Source organism: Danio rerio, chromosome 11 (genome assembly GCF_049306965.1).
Source record: "Danio rerio strain Tuebingen ecotype United States chromosome 11, GRCz12tu, whole genome shotgun sequence".
Classification (NCBI taxonomy): Eukaryota; Metazoa; Chordata; class Actinopteri; order Cypriniformes; family Danionidae; genus Danio; species Danio rerio.
In genome coordinates, this window is record NC_133186.1 from 23,175,001 (window position 1) to 23,198,076 (window position 23,076).

Consider the following 23,076-nt stretch of genomic DNA (forward strand, 5'->3'; position numbering starts at 1 on the left):
CCTGAAAAGTCAGGAAATGCACAAATTAGTAATTTTTTCATTATTATGAATTTTTACAACAAACAAGCACATGTTTTATACATTCATAACCACGCTTGTATTTTACCATCATGCTATTTTTTTTAAAAAACTGCTCAAATAAAAACAGTTAAATTTTGCTGCGTAATAACTCCTGTGTATTTTTCCCACAACATTCTTTCACATCTGTCACTCAGTAGAAGGGCTAAGTGGTAGAATTGGGATTGGGCCTAAGTGATTCAATGCAATGTTCCATGTACGATAGGCTATTTATAATTTCATATAATATATAACCACAATTTGCTATATTATTATAAAGATAAAGATATAAAGATAGGTGGACTTCCCTCCTCCTGAATCCCTGGGTCTGAATGCAGACACAGTGGACAGTAGTAGGCTACAGCAGGTCTCTTTCCCTATCTATTCCAACCAGAGCTTTAATCGGGCCATAAAAATTAGGCCCGATAGGGTCCGAGCCTGACAGAATTCTGACAGAAAGCACAAAGCTCCTTTGTATTTTTATCAAGAATGAGTTATTTATATGTTTTAACATCATTTATACAAAACAAACATAGGCTATAGGCCATTTGGAAGTTGGAACAAAGAAATAAAATAAATCCTCTGTTATATCGTAACATCTCAGCACTCTATTTAGGCCTAGGTACACACACTTAGCCTTTAAATTGGGCAACACACCAATGAAAATAAGTCTTTCTTAAATTAAATTAAAATAAATTCTAAATTATGACGGGTATTTGGCAATAACGAAATTAAGGTAAAGGCTGTGCAAGATTTGTTTTGCCACTTCTTTTCACAATCCGGCCATAAGGAGACGGTGAAGCTAAATATAGATAATTGTAAGGTGTTGGTTTTGGTGAGGATTGAACCCGGGTCTTCTGGACACATAGCTGGAGCTTTTCCCAGTTGAGCTAACTCCTTACTAGAAGAACCCGAGAGCAGAAGAATAATAAGGGAACTTGAGGCTTTGGTTTCAGAAAAAATAAACAGATGATCTTTACTAGAAAAATAGAATTCAAAAGTACAACAGAAATAACTGAAGCCGAGCTTCTAGTAAACAGGCAAAACAAATTAGTAGGGATGGCTGACGTGAAACTGACGTTTCGACACAGTGTCGAGATCCCGAAGCGCAAGTGTTTCGAAACACTGCACTGAAGCATGATCCGAAACACCCAGGTCACGTGAATAAAGTGTTTCGAAACACTTGGTCACGTGACAAAAGCGATTCAAAGCATCGATCATTTCAAAGGCGTTTCAAGTCCCGGAGAATCTGGATTTGACTTGGATGATCTATTAATGATCCTGTGTTGTATGGCTCAGTGGACCGTGCGTGTGCACTATAGTACTGTAATTCAAATTTATTTTGGGTTCGAGTCTCGACTAGAGACAAATACTCCAAAATCATGATTTTATGTATTTAATCATGTTACTGTTTTATGGTGTAGTCTAGATAACATATAGCTGCGGATATGCCATCAATTTAGCATCATTTTTGTAACACTGTAAAACAATAATTCATATTTTTACAGTACTGTGATGGGTTTAGGTTTTGGATAGAAGTTAATAAAATACAATGGGAAATTTAATTAATAATATAAATAATTATTGTTAACTTCTGGCCACAACTGTATCTGATCTAGTAACAACCCTGTTTTATGAACAAAACAATACAAATTTATTTACAAGGTGTTCATTCGTATGTCAGAGCAATGTTGAAACAAAACGATACAATAACAAAGCATTACCAACTGGTATTAAAGCATTTCAAAACAATTGTGTTAGTCTGGATACAAACATATTATTCCCGCATGGTAGTCACAAACTAACCGCTCGACTAAACCATATAATGATTCAAGGCTACAAAGTGGGGTTTGATACCTCAATTTGCTCAACTGTTCTTTGCTGAAGCTGTTTCAGTGAAATACAAATAAAATGACCACTAGGTGTCACCGTAGAGTGGTTTTTCGAAACGTTTCGAAGCTTCGACACATTTGCTTCGATAGTTTCAGTGTTTCACGAAGCCTCGCTTTGCCCACCACTACAAATTAGACACAAGGTTCAAAAAACACAACAGTAGAATGTCACTTAGCTTTTCTAGACAATCTGGAGAACATCAGGTGGTACTGACTCAAGACTGAACACAGTAGCTTGTAACACACACACTTATATAGGCCAAGACACAGGTGTTGCAAATCAAGCTTGAGTGGTGGCACACAGCAGATGGTGAGAACGTGGTGCCATCCACTGTTCAGGAGGAAGCATGAAAATTGAATCCTGTTGTGCAAGGAGACAGGAGCACCTCCTTCTGGTCAGGAGGAGGAATGCAGCTTAATGAGTTCTTACATTAATGCCAACATTAGCCTGTAGACTCTGTCTACATTACGATTTTATGGTTTATTTGTAATTTAAAAACTCTTTACTCACCAAGATTAGGCTGCATGTTTTGTGGAGGAAATTTATTGAAACCACTGTAAATGGTTTTAGTGCAGTCCTGCGCTTAGGATGGTGCGTCCAGTACCACCAAACACCCTTTCACTGCTGCTGCTACAGGCCGAGATGCATAGTTCTGATTGGGCTAATTCAGCATGTTTTGGGTAGGATTGTTTGTTTATCTTCTATCAGCTAAGAACATCCATTTAATTTTCAATGACAGCAGTTTCAATGTAGCGAGTTACCATCATCTTCCTTGTCAGCTTGCTGTACATTGCTGTTTAGCGCTCTACCCCAATATGCAGAGTATGAGCGACCACCAAAATACCATTGCGGCTAGAATGAACGTTGCTTTTGGACTGGCGGCTGGCCTGAACGCAGTCAAAATTCGCTCTTTTTGACTTCTTCATCATCATTTGCTTCACCTTTGCAGAGAGAGATTTTAATGTTGTAACAAACAATTTGATTACTTTCTTGCTCTAATCGAAATGCTTCACATGACTGTCGGGTTCGGGCAAATATCTTCCGCTCTAAATACAACCATAGCCCTGCCAGTGATCTGAAGGTTTTAAACATGGGTGAACACAGCAGCACAGCGATGTGTCTGAATGGTAACAAACTCAATTGATAAGTCTGTTTTTCTCCAATTCCTGTACAACTGTCCCAACAATAATGCTTGCTGCAGGTTGGCTGTATTGGTAGCCCGGACAGCATTGCCGGAAAAGCCGTGCAACAAACCTTGTGGATCACGGAAACATACACATACGATTCTCCACAACCACCTAAATACTGCATGATGTGCATCATCTCACAGCTTGGCAGGTCTGTTAATATGGGTCTGTGATCAGAAAGAATGTGCTGTTATGAATAATTAAGAATCAGCGTCTTCTCATAGGATAAGAAAACTCAGTCTATGAATAATAATGAGAAATGTGTGATCACTGGACAGACAAATATCTACTGGACGACAAAAATCGCTACATCACCGATTTTGATAAAGTTAGCTGACAAAAGTTCAAAATGATCCAGTTTTCTCCATATTTAAAGCTAATGAGTGCTAACATTGTCTTACTTGATGCTTAACACTGTAAACTAAATCTAGATGCCTAACTAAATCTGTTAAAATCCAAAATAAGTATGCGAGGGTTACTTGAACCTTTAATTTGAAAGTCACAATTACATTTTGTACCTTACATTATGATCAGTTAATTACAGAAAAATAATTTTTAACATGCAAATGTTAATGTAGATATAGGTAGTGAATACATGACTATAATGTTGACACATACTGTACGTCTCAGTGTGCACATCTGTCAATCATTTGTCTGTCTGTGAATGTGTGTACTCACATATAATAAAATCAACCCAGATGGTAAGACTGCACACATCAGACGGATGCAATCATCTGTCAAGCACATGCTGAATCCATCACACCTTAGCAATACTAGAAAATGCAATAAAATAAATCTGCTTTCAGATATCGATGGTCACTTCGACGTGACTCCAGCTGAAAGGTTTTCAGTCTGTGCCAAACCACTGGGCTCCCGACAATAAATCTTGAAGCATGTAATTGCGCTTGCTTGATATGCAAATAAATTTAACTTGTAACAGGAAGAAAAGACATATCCTTGCCAAAAATGTACTCCAGTTTCCATTCCCAGCTTTTTACTTTTAATTAACAGCAAACTTTAGGTTTGTCTGTGATAACTAGTCCTGGCAGAGTTGTATTGTCGTGCTATTTACAATATTTGACCTAAATGATCTCAAAAAGTATCTGAGCCAATGTCACAATGACTTATGTACAGTACTCTGCACGATCCATTACAACACACACTTTAACCCTGATGTAATGCTGCTTGATAGAGAGCAGCCTGCGCTTGAACAGTCAATCTAAACAGTGTTCATGATGTCAAGGACTCAGTTTGAATGAGTGCGTTTTCAAATTAAGATGAAAAGGGGAGTGCATGATCACAACATGCAAAAGTAATCTTCCTAAATCTAGATGCTTAACTAAATCTGTTAAAATCGAAAAAAAGTATGCGAGGGTTACTTGAACCTTTCATTTGAATCTGAAAAATCATGGCAAACAATTCTTCATGTCACTGATGAACAACTACAAGGACAAAGGAAAAAAACAAAATAGCAATCTAATGTAACATTGTGATTTCAATATTTACGGAAATTCAAATTTACTAAACATGAAAATTTAGTCGTTGGTTTTTGCACAAGTTTAAGAAAATAGACAAATCTACATTTTTTAGTGTAAATTAATACCACAACTTCCAGTAAACTGACGACCACATAGTAAATTAGCTGCATGATTCATTTAAATAAACTTTGAGTCTGAAAGGGAAACTCCTACAAATGCATACGCAATAAGGTCAGCAACAGAAGTGTTTCGTCTTTACTACATCCTAGTAACTACTTTAGTTTTCTTTTACAGCAATGGCCCAAGCTGATAGTAAATCTAGTTCAAAATGTGTTGTTTCTTGATCATCATAGATTTTCTTTCTTAACTGTGTCACTTAAAAGAACTGTCTTTATAGTATAAAAGTGCAAGTCTAATACTACCTTGAAGTAAAAAGAAAACAAAAAAAAAACAACCTGTGACTTATTGTGTCTTTATTTCTTATAATATGACAAGATATCTTACAAAATAAAAATAATAATAATTATCATACTTCATATTTCATCGTTTGATTTTATATCATAATGGCGTATATGTGCAGTTTAATTGCTGCATTTAAGATCTGAATTTTTTAAAAAGCAGTGTTTTTTTCACTGTCTGGCTAAAATACAGGATAAAGTGGATATCAGATCAAACAAGAAGCACAAGCATTTTTCTGCGCCATGTCTTTAAAATATAAAAATTCATTTTACCCCAGTATTTTTAATGCAATTGTCTTTCATCTCTTTTTTTAATGCTTGAACAACTACATTAATGCGTTAGTCTTAATAATCTGGCTTTATATGTAATAACTGTGAGATTTAAAAAAATATGTACATTATTATGGGAATTTTTTATTATAATGTGTTTTATATCATAAAAATGTATGGTATTTAATATCTTTATTTATTGATGTTTGTGAGCATTATATGAGCATTTTGAGTATAATTTGTATTTTATATGTCATAATTAAATGTCTTTTTCAGAATTGTGTCTGTTTTTGTGTGAAGTTACAGTGTCTCGCAATTAGGATGTTTAAAAAATCAAACCATACCTTGTCTTTCATAATCACAACTTGTGTTAATAACATTGTAATAACTAATTATGTGCATGTGATAGCTAATATGGAGAGGATATTAGTGGTGGTTTGTGATGGCAGAAAATATCCTGAGCTTTATAGAGCTTCATTCATTGCCTGAATTAACTGACCACAATTACATCCCACAACTGCACGATTTTCATTTAACACAGATGTTCAAATCTGGGCCATTGCCAGAAGAAAACAACCAAAAGCATAGCCTTTATTACAAGTAACTAACTGAACGTTGCAGCTTTTCAGACGAACAATTCTAAAACACCATTTATCCTAGATGTTGTTACTCCAGATGTTAAAGTCCTCTTGGGTTTCTAATGGAAGTGTGGCTCTGACCCTATACTGTGAATGTGCAAGTGTGTGAGGAAGATTAATAGATTTCTTTGGGAGTAAATATGATGTTTTTTACATTTCGTCACCAGTTTTATGCAGCTGTAGCTCAATTCACAAGGCCTGAAAGCTCTAGAAAGAGAGGGAAAGGTTTAGTGAAAAAACTAGAACAGTCATTATCATAAAAACAGAAAATTCCAACTAAAGGAGCTCACATGATACATTTTTTATTTTTGAGAAAATCAGGCAAATGCCACCCAAGTGCAAAAAGTAAAACAAAAAATAGGAAGCTGTCCAGTACTCTGTGGTTTGAAACCAAATAAAAAGCACATGATTTTGATAAAGTATCCAAAAGATCCGCGTGACCAGGCAAAGGATGGCGCTGGAAAGAATTCTGACCCCACGCTTTCAGCATGGATCCCCACCCCGTCCCACCGGCCCTGTAGACCTCTATACACACCCATCCACATGCATCAGTTTGTTCAGCAGCAGAGAACAGATCCTGGTGTAAAGAGATGGAAGATTTTGATTTAATTTGAGGCACTTTCCCTGAAGGCGGGGCAGGAAGACAGAATTGTTGACCTTCAGAAGGCAAAGAGGGAAAGACCCAATAGGCAGCCTGTTTAGCAGAGGAGAACAGGGAAAGTGCGGAGGAAAGAGGGGGAAAGAAACAGAGTGAGAGAGGAGGAGAAAGCAAGGTGGGAGAGTAGAACTCTGAAAGAGTGAAGTGACAGCTTGAAGATTCATCAAACAAGGGCAGGAACCAGCAACAGGTAAGAAATGCTTTATTTCTTAAATATAGACTCGAGTCAGTCACAAAATATGTATATCCTCACAAGGAAAGTTGCAAGTGTAAAACTGCTAAGCTTTCTTTAGCCATTTATTTAGTTTAGCCAAAGCTTATGAAAATAATGGTGTGATTACCTCATAGCTGTACTTTTTTTTCGTGACTTTTGCATACACATTTTAAGGTTTTAAGGTTCAATTATGATTATTTTTATTATTATATTATATATAATTTTAAAAAAATATATATTGTATTATTATATATTAAATTATTATTTTTTTGTTTAAATGTTTACATTTAAAACACTTGTAAATAATATTACAAATATATACTTTTTTATCCATTCTGCATGTTTAAATTTAATCACTTGTAAATAATATTATAAATATATAAAAAATTGCTTAAAATATAGGATATATGCATTAAACCATAAAAATATGAATGTAATAATAAATAAAAATGTACAGTTGAATTCAGAATTATTAGCACCCCTAAATTATTAGTCCCCCAGTTTATTTTTCCCCCAATTTCTGTTTAACAAAGAAGATTTTTTTCAACACATTTCTAAACATAATAGTTTTAATAACTCATTTTTAATAACTAATTTATTTGATCTTTGCCAGGATGACAGCAAATAATATTTTACTAGATATTTTTCAAGACACTTCTATACAGCTTAAAGTGACATTTAAAGGTTTAAATAGGTGAATTAGGCTAAATAGGCAGGATAGGGTTATTAGGCAAGTTACTGTATAATGATGGTTTGTTCTGCAGACTATCGAAAAAAATATATAGCTTAAAGGGGCTAATCATTTTAAAATGTTAAAACCTTAAAATGTTTTTTTTTATTTTTTTTTTATGAAAAACTGCTTTTATTCTAGCCAAAATAAAACAAACAAGACTTTCTCCAGAAGAAAAAAATATTATCAGACATAACATGAAATTTTCCTTGCTCTGTTTAACATAATTTGGGAAATGTAAAAAAAAAAAATTCAAAGAATGAATAATTCTTATTTTAACTGTAAATATATATATGGAGGGGGGGGGGGGGGGCAGTTATGTATGCTTCACCTGTCTCTATTCTAAGTCATTTTTCCACCAATATCTATCAAAGTCTTTTTACTGTGTACAGAAGGTCAGAAAGTACCCAAAATGATACTTTTTTTTTTTTTAAACCTCATCAGGGTATAGCAGAGTCTGGCTAGTGATTCCATTATCATCTGTTACTTCCATCAGACTGAGCTCCAGTGTCATACATCTGATTTGTCAAGGGAAGCGTTTTCATTGATTTACTGCCACATTTCCATTTTTCATATTAACTTCTTAGGTAGCAGCCGTGTAACGCTTCTAGTTTGATTCATTATTAGGCAAAACCATTATTCTCTTGATTCAGAAATGATATGAGAGAAAGAGAGAGAGAGAGAGAGAGAGAGAGAGAGAGAGAGAGAGAGACCTCTTTTGTCTTTTTGATTTCTAACCAAACAGTTCCCTCCCATTTCGAGTACTGCCAGCTCTGACTCATAACATGTTTTTGTTATTATGAGTTTGTGTTATGTCTAATGACCTTAATCTCCTTATATGGTTATAAACATTATTAGCATTAGCATTTGTAAATCAACATTTCTGATCTAATTGTAGTTTTCCTCAAATAGAGAAGCACAATCTCATTTGAACCCCACCTAAAGCAGACATGCTGCAGAGAACTTAACAAATCAACATTTCCCAGGTTTCCTTTTTCCCAAGGCCCGAACCCTTCGCCTGCTCTTCATGACCATGCAGCTGACACCCAGCCAGACACTTTGAGCCAAACATCTGATTGTGATCATCACTCAGATCCGTAGCACTGCTCCTTATTTTGCGCCTGGGTGTCAGTTCATGCTTAAAATGCATCTAATTTATCTGCTGAAATGAATCCTCTAGGCTCTACATTAGAGCTGAACATGCTTGCTTTAGGGTTTAACCCATCAAGTGATATTTAAGTCACCCAATGCAAACATATGTGACAGTGTTTACATATGTTGGACATGTTTTAAACCTGTAGGCATAGGCAATATAAAATAATCAATATAATTTCACAAATATTATACCAATTCCACTGTGCAGTTTTTCACAAGCATTGTATAAAGAAGCTGTCAAAGAAAAATCCCTAACAGAGCCCAGATCAGAAAAACCGATGTAGAAATTAATCAGTCTGCTAGCTCTACAAAGCTATTGCTTTCCACTGGACCATGGTAAGAACAATAATCTTCAACTTGAGATCATTTCCTGCAAACCAAACTGCCAACATATTTCGAAGAGTGGCTTAAAATCATTTATAAAGTCACAAGGACTCTGGGAAAACATCCAAATGGCTGAATTGCAACTAAAACTTGAAAAACGCTAATTCTGCTTTGTATCAGAAAATTCCTGATGAGAACATCTGGACCGATCTCTAAAAATGGAAAAAGCACAGTTAGGTAACAAAGCAAGATAATGATCTGAAAGACATGCGACTCTACAGTAGAAAGGCCAAGAAAAGCTAAATTAAAATGTTTTGATGGTGTCTAGTCAAATTTCAGACATAAACCCAAAATATGGACCCTAAAATGAAGTTTTTGTTTTAAGAAAAGAAAAAAGTCTCAAAGAGGGTCGGGTTAAAAGTTTTGCGAGTTTAGCTCCAGCAAAGATATGGATGGGAGAGTTTTGGTAATACCATTTGGTTTAATATATGAATTATTTTTAAAAATATTATATTTTATCAAATTAAATAAACAAAGGGTTCTATTTTAATGATCTAGGCGCAAAGTCTAAAGCACATGACGCAAAAGCATTAAAGGCATGTTCGAATCTACTTTTGCTATTTTAAGGACGGAAAAATATGGTTTGCCCCTCAGTGCATGGTCAAACAGGGTTGTGCTTATTCTCTTGAGTTATGGGTGTGTTTTCACCATTATGTGCATAAAACCAATCAGAAAGTTACCTCCCATTCCTTTTAAGAGTCAGTTGTGTTGCACCTTGGCGCATTGGCTATTTACACAGCGGACTTTGAAAGTGAAAAAACTGAACACTTGCGAGATAACAGTTAAACAGACCATATGCAGCGCAAGGATAAAGAACGAGTCTACTCCATTCTGCATCTTTCTCTTTACTTCACTTTTACTCTTTACTTTACTCGTTTACTTTTGCGGTTAAGGAACAGGTGTTGTATGCACTCAACTGAAGACATCCATTAGCCTACATATTTAATTTTGTTTGTTAAGTGCAAAGATTTGTTTCAAAACTATTTCTAAATTGAGTTCTAATTTCCAGCAAACGAATAAATAACAATAACGAAGTGTGTTCAAACTAAATTATATATTATAAACAAACAATTATTCAAAAATTTTATACAAACACACGTTCTATGCCCCATATGGTCCAAAATCTGACAGGTGGACAAATCTAAACTTGTTTTTATTAAAACAAATATAAATATTCATATAATACATAATAGGCTGTTCATTCCACAGTGGTGATCCCGGATTAATAAAGAGACTAAGCCAAAAAAGAAAATGAATGAATGAATAAATAATACTACTATTAATAATAACATTATACAAAAGCAAATTGTCATAAATAAACTGAAAAAAGCCCCACAACATGAAGAAGGCATGGAGGCGGTGGTTTTTATATTTATGTAGAAAATAAAAATTTTTGCAACACTGTAATCCTTTAGTTCATTTTCATTTGTAAATATATTTGTGTATTGCTGTAGATCCTGTGTATATTGAGCAATACACGTTTAAGGCATTCAACTAATGTGCTCTGCGCTGGACTTTAGACCTGCTTTCAGCTGGTCAATTGTGCAGTCTATTTTAGTTCCTCATAATAGCAACGCACCAACAATGCACCTTTCTAGACCAGAACACCCATTTGTCCACAAAGTGGCGCAAATGGATTTACTATTGAAACAACGTGATGCAAATTGGGAAAATTGCACTGGTCTGAACTAGCAACAAATCGCCTGTCGATTGTCCTGCGCCTTATTGCATCAGGTGTATAATAGGGCCCTTAATCTCAGTTTTATTTTAAACTAATAGTATATTTTTATTACTAATAGTATATTTTTATTTAGTTTTATTTTAAACTAATAGTATATTTAACTATAACTATAAACTAATAGTATATTTAACTAACTAATAGTATATTTGTCATATATATATATATAAATATATATATATATATATATATATATATATATATATATATATATATATATATATATATATATATATATATATTCTTATGCATATATATATATATATATATTCTTATGCATATATATATATATATATATATATATATATATATATATATATATATATATATATATATATATATATATATATATATATATATATGTTTCCATTTAAAAAAATCATATTGTGAAAATAATCAAGAACTATTGTAAACTGAATTATAAAATGTATGACTTTCATTTAGAACAGCATATTGGCAAATGTGTTTGACATAGATTTTATAAATCCTTTAAATAATGAAGTAATTGTTTGGGTGTTCAGCAGTGTAGTTGTTTTTATAATACAGAAATTACACATAGAGGTGGCGGGAGAGCACAGAAATGCTAAGACTACTCTAGCCGCCGGTTTCCTTTGAGCTCCCCAGGGTGTTTAGCCTGTTTTCCTCATAAAGCTTCAGTCTTTCCTAGATCTTGCATTGCACAATAGAGTCTTTATCTGAGCCTGTTTTTAAAAAACCTGTAAAACCAGAGCTGTATTTTTTTCAGAGTCTGAAGAAGTCGTAACACTCCAGCCAAGCTGGAAAGTACATGACGGCATGTTTTGACGAAGAAAGAAAGTTAACTGTGACTGTGTCATGCCAGACACAGGTCAAGATATGCCAGAGGAAGAAAAAAAACTCAAAACATTTTAGAAAAAGCTTGCAAAAATCTCAGTTTCAAAAGAGAAACAGTTGTGCTCTTGAAAGTTGATGCCACAATAGTCCACAATAAAATCAAATCAGAAATATCAATGTGGCTTCTTATCACAATCAAAAATGGAATCCAAATAATTCAGTGTTAGATTAAATTGTATGAGGGAAAAACATTTAGAAAAATTTTATTTTGACAAGTGTTTTTTAAAGTTTTTAACTTCCAAAGCATAAAATACCTTGATATGTTTGCATATATTTAATAAACATGCCAAGTGAAAATGTTTATCAAAAAAACAATGCTTGAGTCAGATATTCCGCTTTGAAAATGTCCGATTAGTGCTGGAATATCTGACTTTATTTTGGTCCCTTTTACCCACCCAATGCCAGTTTAGCCAATTATATTTCAGCACCCCGAATTGCCTTGATGGAAAACAGTGTATTTCATTAATTTAGTCAAAAAGGCTCTCAAAGTATGCGTCTGTGACTGAAATGTGACCTTGGTGGACAGTAGCAGACTCATGAGACGCAGTTTCAGAGTTCCACATGAGGTGGTTAATAATTAGTAAATAATATAAATATTACGAACATAAATATAAGGTGAACTGGTTACATTGTAACACAGTGAACTAACAACATGCTACGTAATGAGATTTGCAGTGAAAAGTAACTTGGCTGTTTACACCAGACGAAACTTGACAGAAATTTGAATAAAGCAATTTAGAAGCACAAAATGAAAGGGTAAGGTTTGTAGTTGAATTAATACATATTAAACCTCATTAACATTATTAAATGTACATGCTGAATCATTTATATGTTTTGGCTTGCACTGAGTTACAGTTGTAAACTTCAATTGACCCTTCGCTAAGCCACGCCGAAAAACCGCCATCCACCAATCGTGGCTTAGCAACTGTAGCTACGGGCAGGGGCTCTGTCAAGCTTTCAAGCTAGTGCATATGGATTGTGTTTCCCTTTTCAAAACCTAAAACCCAAGAGGAAAAATGCCAGCGGAGATCAAGCTGTGTGAGGGGCGCTAAGGGAGCGAAGCTAAGTTGGTTTTGTTTTGATATTTCTGACACATTCAGTGATAGACAGGCGGCAATAACTCACACACTTCTTGCCCTAAACAGATCTAAACTGTGTTTCCTACAAAAGCACAAAGCTGGTTATATTTTACAGCTGTCTTATTCATTTTTTTCGCTCTATATTATGAGTAATGCTCCGTTTAAGCCTTCGCCATAACGTTAATAACGTAGTCATACTAATGGCAAATAGATCATAATGACATGAGCTACTGATCCGGAAAATACGAATCTGCGAATCTGTTGCTAACTTTACTGAACTTGATTTTTCCATCTATTTCAAGCTACGAATATTTGAAATTACAAATCAACAGAACAAAACCGAGATATGATCACAAACTGAGCAGCTGCGATCAATATACTGTACCCCCAGCTGTTTTTCGATCATCTATAAAGAGCACACAAACATACTGACAGTAATAGGTAACTTACTGTGCATTGTTATGGGTCAATGATGCTAATATTCGGCACAAATCCATCAGTTTCTCTTACTGGCTGTTCTTTCTATGAATGAACTATGTAAAAGCTCTGTCATGCATGTTTCCTCGTCCGTTTGTAACGCTATATTTCATTGCACACCAACTAATCTTCAGGCTTTTTGGCTAAAAATAGAGAAATCACGGTTTCATTTATTATTATTAGATTATTTTTAAATTTCACCTCTCCTGCTGAGCATGAGCTAAGCTTTTCAATGGTTAGCATATGAGGCAGCTAGGCTAAATAGCTTCAATTTTGATTGATTTATTCTCTAATCGGTTGCCTATTATGTGGTAAATATACCCCTGTAATGCATACTGCAGTCCTTTTTTGTCTGGCTTTCTCAGAGAGCTCACCTGTTCGACAAAAATTACATAATATCCCTGGCAATGTCTAAATGTCGCTTGACAGGCGTAGCAAGAGTAACTAAGGAGGACGGGGCTTAGCGAGGGATCCATTTCAAAGCATTTATTTTATTTTATTTTCAATATCTGAGGTAAACTATCTGCTGCTGCTTTCAGTAGTACGGCAATAAATGTCATGTAAAATAGCATTCAAACTCACATTACTAGCATTTATCACTGAATAAAGCACAGGAGGTGTCCCTGAGGTGATCATTGCCAGTTTATCCTGTTGTTCAGCTGCAAGAAATAGAAGCCATTTCTAAAATATAAATTTCAGGTGTTGGTTAGAACAAAAACTCCTTTTAATATGGAAAATATTCCTTCTATCGCATACCCTTGGTTTTATTTAAAACAAGACTTACATCAGCCTTCAGGCTCACTCCTGTTGGTGCCATCAATCTGGCAACCTGTTCTTGCATGTGCTTTGAACTAGGCGTGTAATACCTAGTTCAACTTACATACTACACCTTTAACATCATGTAATGAATTGAAGCTATCGGCTAAAAGACTGCTAATAATGCACTAATCTGCAATGAATAAAGTAAAATGACATTGTTTTTTTTCCTGTTCCCCTGTTCAGGACCATGAAAGCTGGGCTTGCATACTGCTGTCTTCTTGTCCTTCTTCTGATCACGGATGTCTGTGGCCAGCGAAGGCCAAAACCAAAGCCTGTTCGCCCATCTACCACCAGGAAACCTCCTGCACCGAAGAAACCAACCTCTCCTGCCACAAAATCTGAGCCTGAACCCCAGGAACCCACAGACTTTCCCCCTCCAATCTTAGGCCCTCCCTCAGAATTCTCAGACTGCCCCAGAGAGTGTTTCTGCCCACCATCACACCCAAATGCCCTCTACTGTGAAAACCGCAACCTCCGGAAAGTCCCGATCATCCCATTCCGCACTCACTATCTATACCTACAGAACAACTACATTGATCAAGTTACAGCGGAATCCTTCAAGAACTGCACTGAGCTTAAGTGGATAAATCTGGGAAACAACCGGATCCGCTCGGTGGAAAAACAAGTGTTTGAGAAACTTCCAAATCTCCTTTACCTTTATATGCAAAGGAACGAGCTGAAGGAGGTGCCCGATGACCTGCCAGCTGGTCTGGAGCAGCTTAGACTCAGCCGCAACCAGATCTCAAAGATCCCCCCAGGAGCGTTCAGCAAGATGGAGCATCTTGCGCTTCTGGATCTCCATCACAACAGAATCAGTGACAGCAGCATGGGCAAGAACATCTTCAAGGATCTGAAGAACTTAATTCAGCTCAACCTGGCGCACAACATCCTGAGAAAGATGCCTGCGAATGTACCAAACACCCTCTTCCAGTTGTTCTTGGATAGAAACAACATTGAGGAGATTCCACAGGACTACTTCAAGAATTTCGCAAGCCTTGCCTTTCTGAGACTTAACTACAACCAGATTAGTGACAAAGGTCTTCCCAAGAGCGTGTTCAATGTCAGCTCACTGTTGGATTTGCATTTGGCCCATAACAAGCTGAGCAATGTTCCTCTGTTCAACTCCGAGTTGGAGCAACTCCACCTCAACAACAACAACATTGAGAGTATGTACTTCCATTAATTCTTTAATTCTGACACAAAACATGTTCACACATGATCAACACTTTTCTTTATCTTCTGTAGGTGTAAATGGAACTGAGATCTGCCCCCCTCACAATGTGCATGATGAGAATGGAGCACCCAAACTGAGATACCTGCGTTTGGATGGCAATCACTTGAGTCCTCCAGTCCCCCTAGATGTCATTATGTGCTTTAGACACCTCCATGCAATAGTGATATAAGTTAATATAGATGATGAACACATTCATGCATGCCTGTGTACGACCAGGCCTTCCTGTCTACTTGATAGTGCTGAGTGAATCAACAGTAGGTGACCAGAAGAAGCAAGTAAGCAATTAGGAATAAATGGCAATGCATTTATTTTTCAGTTTACGTTCAGGAATGTTTCAAAGTGTAACCTAAAATCCTTCAACACACCATATTTATTGACTTTACTACATTGAGTACAACTGAGCATGAGTATTCTGCATTACATGTTACATGTGATTATACTGAACAGAACCAACAGCGATGTCTGTGAGTGGGATTAATAAAACCCTAAAAATAAAGGTACATTAACTGACGTACTGTGCTACAGACAACAAGTATAGTTACAGGGGTAGACTAGAGATGCGTTTGCACTGGTTTGTTTTCAGAGTTTTAGAATGGTAATGCTACTTATCCATATTGGTCTTTCAATGCATTTCAGAAAATTAATCACCATTCAACAGATGATAAGTGACCATTCAAGCTTATCGGCATGACCATATTGTGCCGGCATTTGTACTTGCCATCTACTGGTTGCATAAAGGTCATATGATACGGACTTGACAAATAAGGGAACAATACGCAATTGTCCAGAAGATCAATTAGAGAGCCATTGTGAATAACCACACCTCCATTTTTAAAAGCCTGCGTTTAGCACGTATATTCTTAAAAAGAACCCTAGAAATTCCAAACTAAACTGGGTTTTTCAGCATTTTTCAAATCAAAGATGATGGAGTTGTATAGATGCAAGGCGTAATTATAGTAAAACGTACACATTTTAAAACAAACTAGTGTAAATTGCACCTTAGGGTGTGTTCACACTTGTAGTTCAGTTCTGTTGGTAGTCCTGGTTTACAACATGTACACACTGTCATTTTCAAGACCGAACCTAAAGATACAAAACAAACAGCTTTTATGACTGTCGCCTCACTGCAAGAAGGTCACTGGTTCAAGCCTCGGCTGGGTCAGTTGGCCTTTCTGTGTGGAGTTTGCATGCTCTCTCTCTGATCACGTGGGTTTCCTCGGGGTGCTCTGGTTTACCCCACAGTCTAAAGACATGCAGTATAGGTGAATTGAATAAACTAAATAGGCTGTAATGTATGAGTGTGTTTGGGTGTTTCCCAGTACTGGGTTGCCGATGTGTAAAACATATGCTGGATATGTTGGCGGTTCATTCTGCTTGATGAATAAATTGACTAAGTCGAAGGAAAATTAATTATTTAATGTATGTTAAGATTTTATATAATGTGTAAAGGTGTCTTAACAGGGTCAGAGTAAAGATCTGATTAATGTGATATGGTTGAATGGTTAGTTTAGATTCATTTGGCTTGCTGCATTCATTTTTCAGTCAAAACACACCAGAGTTTGCTTTTGTCAGTGGTCTCAGTTCACTTGTTTGGTGTACACCAGGGTTCAGATGGCAGCATTAGTTTTTCACAGGAATTGCACAAGAGTTTGTTTTAATCAAACTACAACTGCCAAGTGTGAATACACCCTAAGATATATGATAAGTGGAGGAATAATGTAACTACTGTGTAGTTGAAAATGTCCTTAATGTGCCTGTGTTTTTAAAGTGTGTATTTCGTTCTTTATTTTGTGTCAATATTTCTATATTAATAAACATGAACAAAAAGACATTTTATATTCCAACAAATTTGTTTCCACAAAGACAAATTATGATCAAATACTAGTTCCAAGTAATTTCACTTTTTTAGATTTGCACAAAATAATTATCAGAGAGTTTAGCAATTCTTTGTATACACCAAGAATCATGCACACACTGTATAGTTTGACATGCAATTTAAAAGTGGAAAGATTTTGTCATTGCAAACGGTGCACCTGCTATATCCCACAGTACCAATAACATTCAAATACAAAACAATAAAAGAAGTAAAACTAGACATGAAGACAGATTTAGTGTATAATCTATGACACGTGTAAACTATAAAAAAAACTTAACCCAGTACCAATTTTGTTTGTGCCTATGGCGACACCTTGTGGTAATGTAATTGGATTTGGCAAGACACAAGCATCTCATTGATAATCTCATGTTGAGATCTGATAGATGGTAAGCAAAGAGATGGATTAAAACACTTGAGAAATGGCCACATGAAAACTACATTACATTAAACTGCATTTTGAGAATGGTTAAGCCAGTGAAAAAGTGTGATATGAGACCGTTCATTTAGAGCCAACATTATTTAGATAAATTCTCAGACATTTGTAAAAAAAACTTCTTGAACGTATTATTTTTTATAAACTATAGGAAAATCTAAAATTCTTAAAAACATTTTTTTTTTTTTTACTTTAAAGTAGCAGGATAGAAATAGCAAAAGACAGGAAGTAGCAAAAGAATTTATTCGCAGGAAAATATAAACTACTGCGCTCTTTAGACTTAGATGACAAAAAAAGAAACAAAAACGTATCGATTTCTTATAGTGAAAATTAGGTTAAGGAAGGAATTACGTCTTGGGACACTGACAATTAAAATGTAGTGTATGGATACTGAAGAAGGTGAACAGTTTTCCCATTCATTTTGGTAAAACAAAAGTTTAAGGACAATCTTCTAGAACATTCTTGAAAATGTTTTGTGGCATCTGTGTCCCAAACACTGAAAAAAAAATCCCAAACAACCTGTTTTCTTTCGGTAATCTGACTCGTGAAATCCTACACTGATAAAAGTGAAACTACACTCAAAAAATATTTTTGCTGTTTGTTCAAACTACTTATTTAAAATGTGGTGAAACAACACAATTCTGAGGGGAAACTTTAATCTACTTCAATTAGTAACATTAACTTAAAGAATTTGTGTTGGGATGACATGAATGGGGCGACGCAGTTGAGCAGACAGTCATTGGGTGCAGTAGTGCTGGGTCGTGGGTTCGAGCCTCGGCTTAGTTGGTGTATCTGTGTGGAGTTTGCATATTCTCCCTGCGTTCGTGTGGATTTCCTCCGGGTGCTCCGGTTTACCCCACAATCCAAAGACATGCGGTACAGGTGAATAGAGTAGGCTAAATTGTCCATAGTGTATGAGTATGTGTCTGTGAATGTGTGTGTGGATGTTTCCCAGAGATGGGTTGCGGCTGGCAGGGCATCTGCTGCGTAAAAATGTGCTGGATAAGTTGGCGGTTCATTCCGCTGTGGTGACCCCAGATTAATAAAGGGACTAAGCCAACAAGAAAATGAATGAATGAATGACATAAATGGATTGTGTGGAACCCGTGCATTTTTTACAGTGCACTGTGTCCTTCATTCAAATTAAATTGGATAAGGTCAGTGGTTCTCAATTCGGATCCATGAACTGGTCCTCGTGTGTCAAATAAAAAAGACACACAAAGTGTGAAGGGCGAGGGGGCGAGGGATGTCCAGATCCGATCATGTGATCGGAAATCGGGCATGATCACGTGGTTTTCAGACTCGATTGGAATTGGATGTTACCTCTGGATCAGGACTCGAATAAATAAATATATACAGTTGAAGTCAGAATTATCAAAGCCCCTTTGATTTTTTTTTTCTTTTTTAAATATTTCCCAGATTATGTTTAACAGAGCAAGGAATTTTTTACAGTATGTCTGATAATATTTTTTCTTCTAGAGAAAGTCTTAATTGGTTTATTTCGGCTAAAATAAAAGCAGTTTTTAATTGTTTAAGAACCATTTTAAGGACAAAATTATTAGCCCCTTTAAGCTAATTTTTTTTCTGATAGTCTACAGAACCAACCATCGTTATACAATAATTTGCCTAATTACCCTAACCTGCCTAGTTAACCTAATTAACCTAGTTAAGCCTTTGTCACTTTAAGCTGTAAAGAAGGATTTTGAAAAATATCTAGTAAAATATTATTTTCTGTCATCATAGCAAAGATAAAATAAATCAGTTATTAGAAATGAGTTATTAAAACTATTATGATGAGAAATGTGTTGAAGAAATCTTCTCTCCGTTAAACAGAAATTGGGGGAAAAAAATAAACAGCCTTATTCCAAAATGGATTAAATTAATTTATTTCCTCAAAATCTAAACACAATACCCCATAATGACAATAAATTGTCGCAAATTTATTAAAAATAAAAAACCTGAAAAAAAAATGTCTTTTTGAATAGGATGCCGCAAGCTTGGCACACCTGTCTTTGAGGATTTTTGCGCATTCCTCTTTGTAGTACCTCTCAAGCTCTATCAGGTTGGATGGGAAGCGACAGTAAGAGCCATTTTCATCTCTTCAGAGATGTTCAATAGGACTTAGGTCTGGGCTCTGGCTGGGCCACTTAATGACATTCACAGAGTTGTTTTGAAGCCACTCCATTGACATTTTAGTGGTGTGCTTTGGGTCATTGTGCTGCTGGAAGATAAACCAGAGGCAGGTTTTCATTCAGGATGTCTCTGTGTACATTGCTGCATTCATCTTTCCCTCTATCCTGACTAGTCTTTCAGTTCCTGCTGCTGTAAAACGGATAGTATTAGCCTGGTGATGAGCGGTGCCTGGTTTTCTCCAAACATAAAGCCTGGTATTGACTCCAAAAAGTTAAATTTCAGTATCATCAGAGCAGAGAATTTAGTTTCTTATAGTCTGAGAGTCCTTTAGATGCCTTTTGGTTAATTCCAGGCGGGGAGTGGTTTCCGTCTGGCCACTCTACCATACAGGCCTGATTGGTGGATTGCTGCACAGATGGTTATCCTTCTGTAAGGTTCTTCTCTCTCCACAGAAGAATGCTGGAGCTTTGACATGCACTGTCAGCACTGGGACCTTATATAGACATGTGTATGCCTTTCCAAATCATATTCAATCAACTGAATTTAGGTTTACCACAGGTGAACTCCAATGAAGCTGCTGAGCTATATATATATATATATATATATATATATATATATATATATATATATATATATATATATATATATATATATATATATATAAATTAAATAAATAAATATATAAATCCACAAACACAAAAAAACAGCAACGTGTGCGGCATAACATCATTTTGTTGCATAAACGTTATTGGTTAAATGCCAGCAAAGTAGAACATGGAAGCAGCTTGAATCAGAAAGTGCATGTCTGCAGTCTGGAGGTATTATAAAGTTGATGACAACAACATTGCCATTGTCATTGCCAACATTGTGAGATATGTAAATTTGACATTGCAAGAGGTGGAAAAGAAAATGCTACATTTCACACAACAAACCTGATAAGACACACTATTTCACTGAGAATGCTCTGCCAGCCCTTTATGAGGGGATTTCTGACAAACTACTTGTTCTGTTATAACATGTACCCCATGTTCCGTTCATCACAGACATACTATATGGAGTTCGTCTGTAGCTCCAATGTCTCCACTAAACCTCAGAAGTGATTGACTCCATTCCGGATCTGTTTCTTTGCTCTTCTTTATTATTTTTTATGTATTATAGAAGTATCGTTTCAGGTTTCGGTATCAGTAGATACTCAAAATCAAATGACTCGAGGGCAAAAAACTGATTGGGACATCCCTGGAGGAGGCTTAAGACCTGAATTGAGAACCCCTGGATTCATTATAAATTAAGAATAAATAAAAAAATAAGTAATAAGGTAAAAAAAAAGGGGGGGGGGGGGGGAATTATGGTTTCTGGTTTTAACATGTTTTATTCAGTTTGCCCTAAAACAAACAAACAAACAAAAAAAGAACCCCCTATAGGTCAATCTAAAAAAAAAAATTCCTCAAAATGTTTTTACTTTTACGTCATGTGACCATGAAAAAAGGTTACGTTTTTGTGCTATCAGTTTTTATGTATTTCTAATGAGAGTTTGATGACATTTATAGCCATACTAAGAGTACCAGGAGATACCTAATATAATAAAATAACATTTTCAAACATGTGCTTTAAAATGCATGTGTTTCTTTCTTTTCAGTTTAATATAATTTGTTTTATTTTTCAAGTAATATATTCAAATAACTTACTATGTTAGTTCAAAACATAGTTACATAAAAAAACATAAATGTTTTTGATTGAGGGCTCAACAAAGAAAAATTTGTTTTGACCAGGGTAAAATTTTAAGGTTACTCACACAGCAATGACCTGGCCCACACTATAGCCAGGTGCATCATGGGGAATGGTTTAGGGTTCAGACTGCTCAGAGTTGTGCAGTGTATGGTACACAAGTGTATACAAGTGTACATGGGGTTGCCCATGTACAGCAAGCATTGCAATAAGTAAATATTACAATTCTACTTGCATGGACTTATGAAAATATTGTTTAAGGCAAATAGTTTTTTTTTTTAGCACAAGTGAACAAATTTAGATTTTTACATTTTTTTATTGGATGAATAAACATTTTACGGGAATTGCTGTTTCGATTAAAGCGATATCTTCTTGTTAAGAAAAAAAAGAGAGCTTAAATTAATTGACTTTCTTCAACAAAACAAATGTGGACAATTGTGCTTTGTACCAGGTTATTTAAGATTGTTCTCATGGAGATAGATAATATTGTTTAAGGCAAAATATATTATATAAGTTATCAAATTTAGACATAAACCATTACCCTAAATTTTTTTTTTTAATTGGATGAATAAAAGCTTTTTTTCAGTGTAGCGTTATAGGCCTATGTATTATAGCTTAGAATTATTATTATATAATTATGAAACCCTGTAAATGATAAGCCCCCTATTTATTTTTTCCCCAATTTTTGTTTAACTGAGAGAAGATTTTTCAACACATTTCTAAAAATAATAGTTTTAATAACTTATTTCTAACTGATTTGTTGTATCTTTGCCATGATGACAGTAAATAATATTTTACTAGATATTTTTCAAGACCCTTCTATACAACCTAAAGTGATACTCAAAGGCTTAACTAAGTTAATTAGGTAGGCAGGAGTCCATTTCCAAAATCCATCGTTAGCCAACTAAGGTCCCAAGTGGTGAAATTACAAACATAGTTCATTTATTTGGCATTTCCCAAATCCATCGTTCCAATGAACATTCGCAAACTGCATCGCAAACTTCTATGCTTGCAACTACACATCTGGAGCTGTAGTTAGAAGCTTAGTTCCTGGCTGTGTTCTATTCCCAGTTATCCCCCCAATGCCCTATTCATTTAGAACGTTCTAATATTTATACTTGGAATGATTGGTTTTTTTTAAAGCATTAAAGTCATTTCTCTCTTAGGTGTAATTTGCTTTCAAAGCATTTACAGATCAGTTTTAGCAATCTTTATGTTTACAATTGCGCTCCCTTCGCAGTGCACTTTGAAATTATCATCATCCTCATCATAATCATCATTATCAACATCATTAATATTGTTAATATTTTTATTAAAGTATATATTTTTTTCATTTTTTAATAAATAATAAATATAAAATTACATTTCTTAATAAATCACCTTTTTTATTTCTATTATTTATATATGATATTATAATACGTGTTAGCTTTTGTAAATGATTTTATGTTTTAGAATAGAATAATATTCTCAATAATATTTGTAAAAGAAACGTAGGAAGACACATACACACACACACACACACACACGCACGCACGCACGCACGCATCCACACACGTACGCACACACA

General features: G+C 35.3%; 1 protein-coding gene and 1 long non-coding RNA gene across 2 annotated transcripts in view; both read left to right on the forward strand.

The window, feature by feature from the left end:
• The window catches only part of LOC141376595 (uncharacterized), a 244,120-nt gene that overhangs the window by 101,358 nt on the left and 119,686 nt on the right, over nt 1-23,076 (forward strand). The gene's annotated exons all lie outside the window — the stretch shown is intronic.
• Nucleotides 6,387-17,171, forward strand: prelp (proline/arginine-rich end leucine-rich repeat protein). Its single transcript, XM_001923555.9, has 3 exons — nt 6,387-6,829; nt 14,292-15,274; nt 15,354-17,171. Exons 2-3 carry the CDS (start codon nt 14,296-14,298, stop codon nt 15,509-15,511), a joined length of 1,137 nt encoding a protein of 378 aa, XP_001923590.2. The 5' UTR covers nt 6,387-6,829; nt 14,292-14,295; the 3' UTR covers nt 15,512-17,171.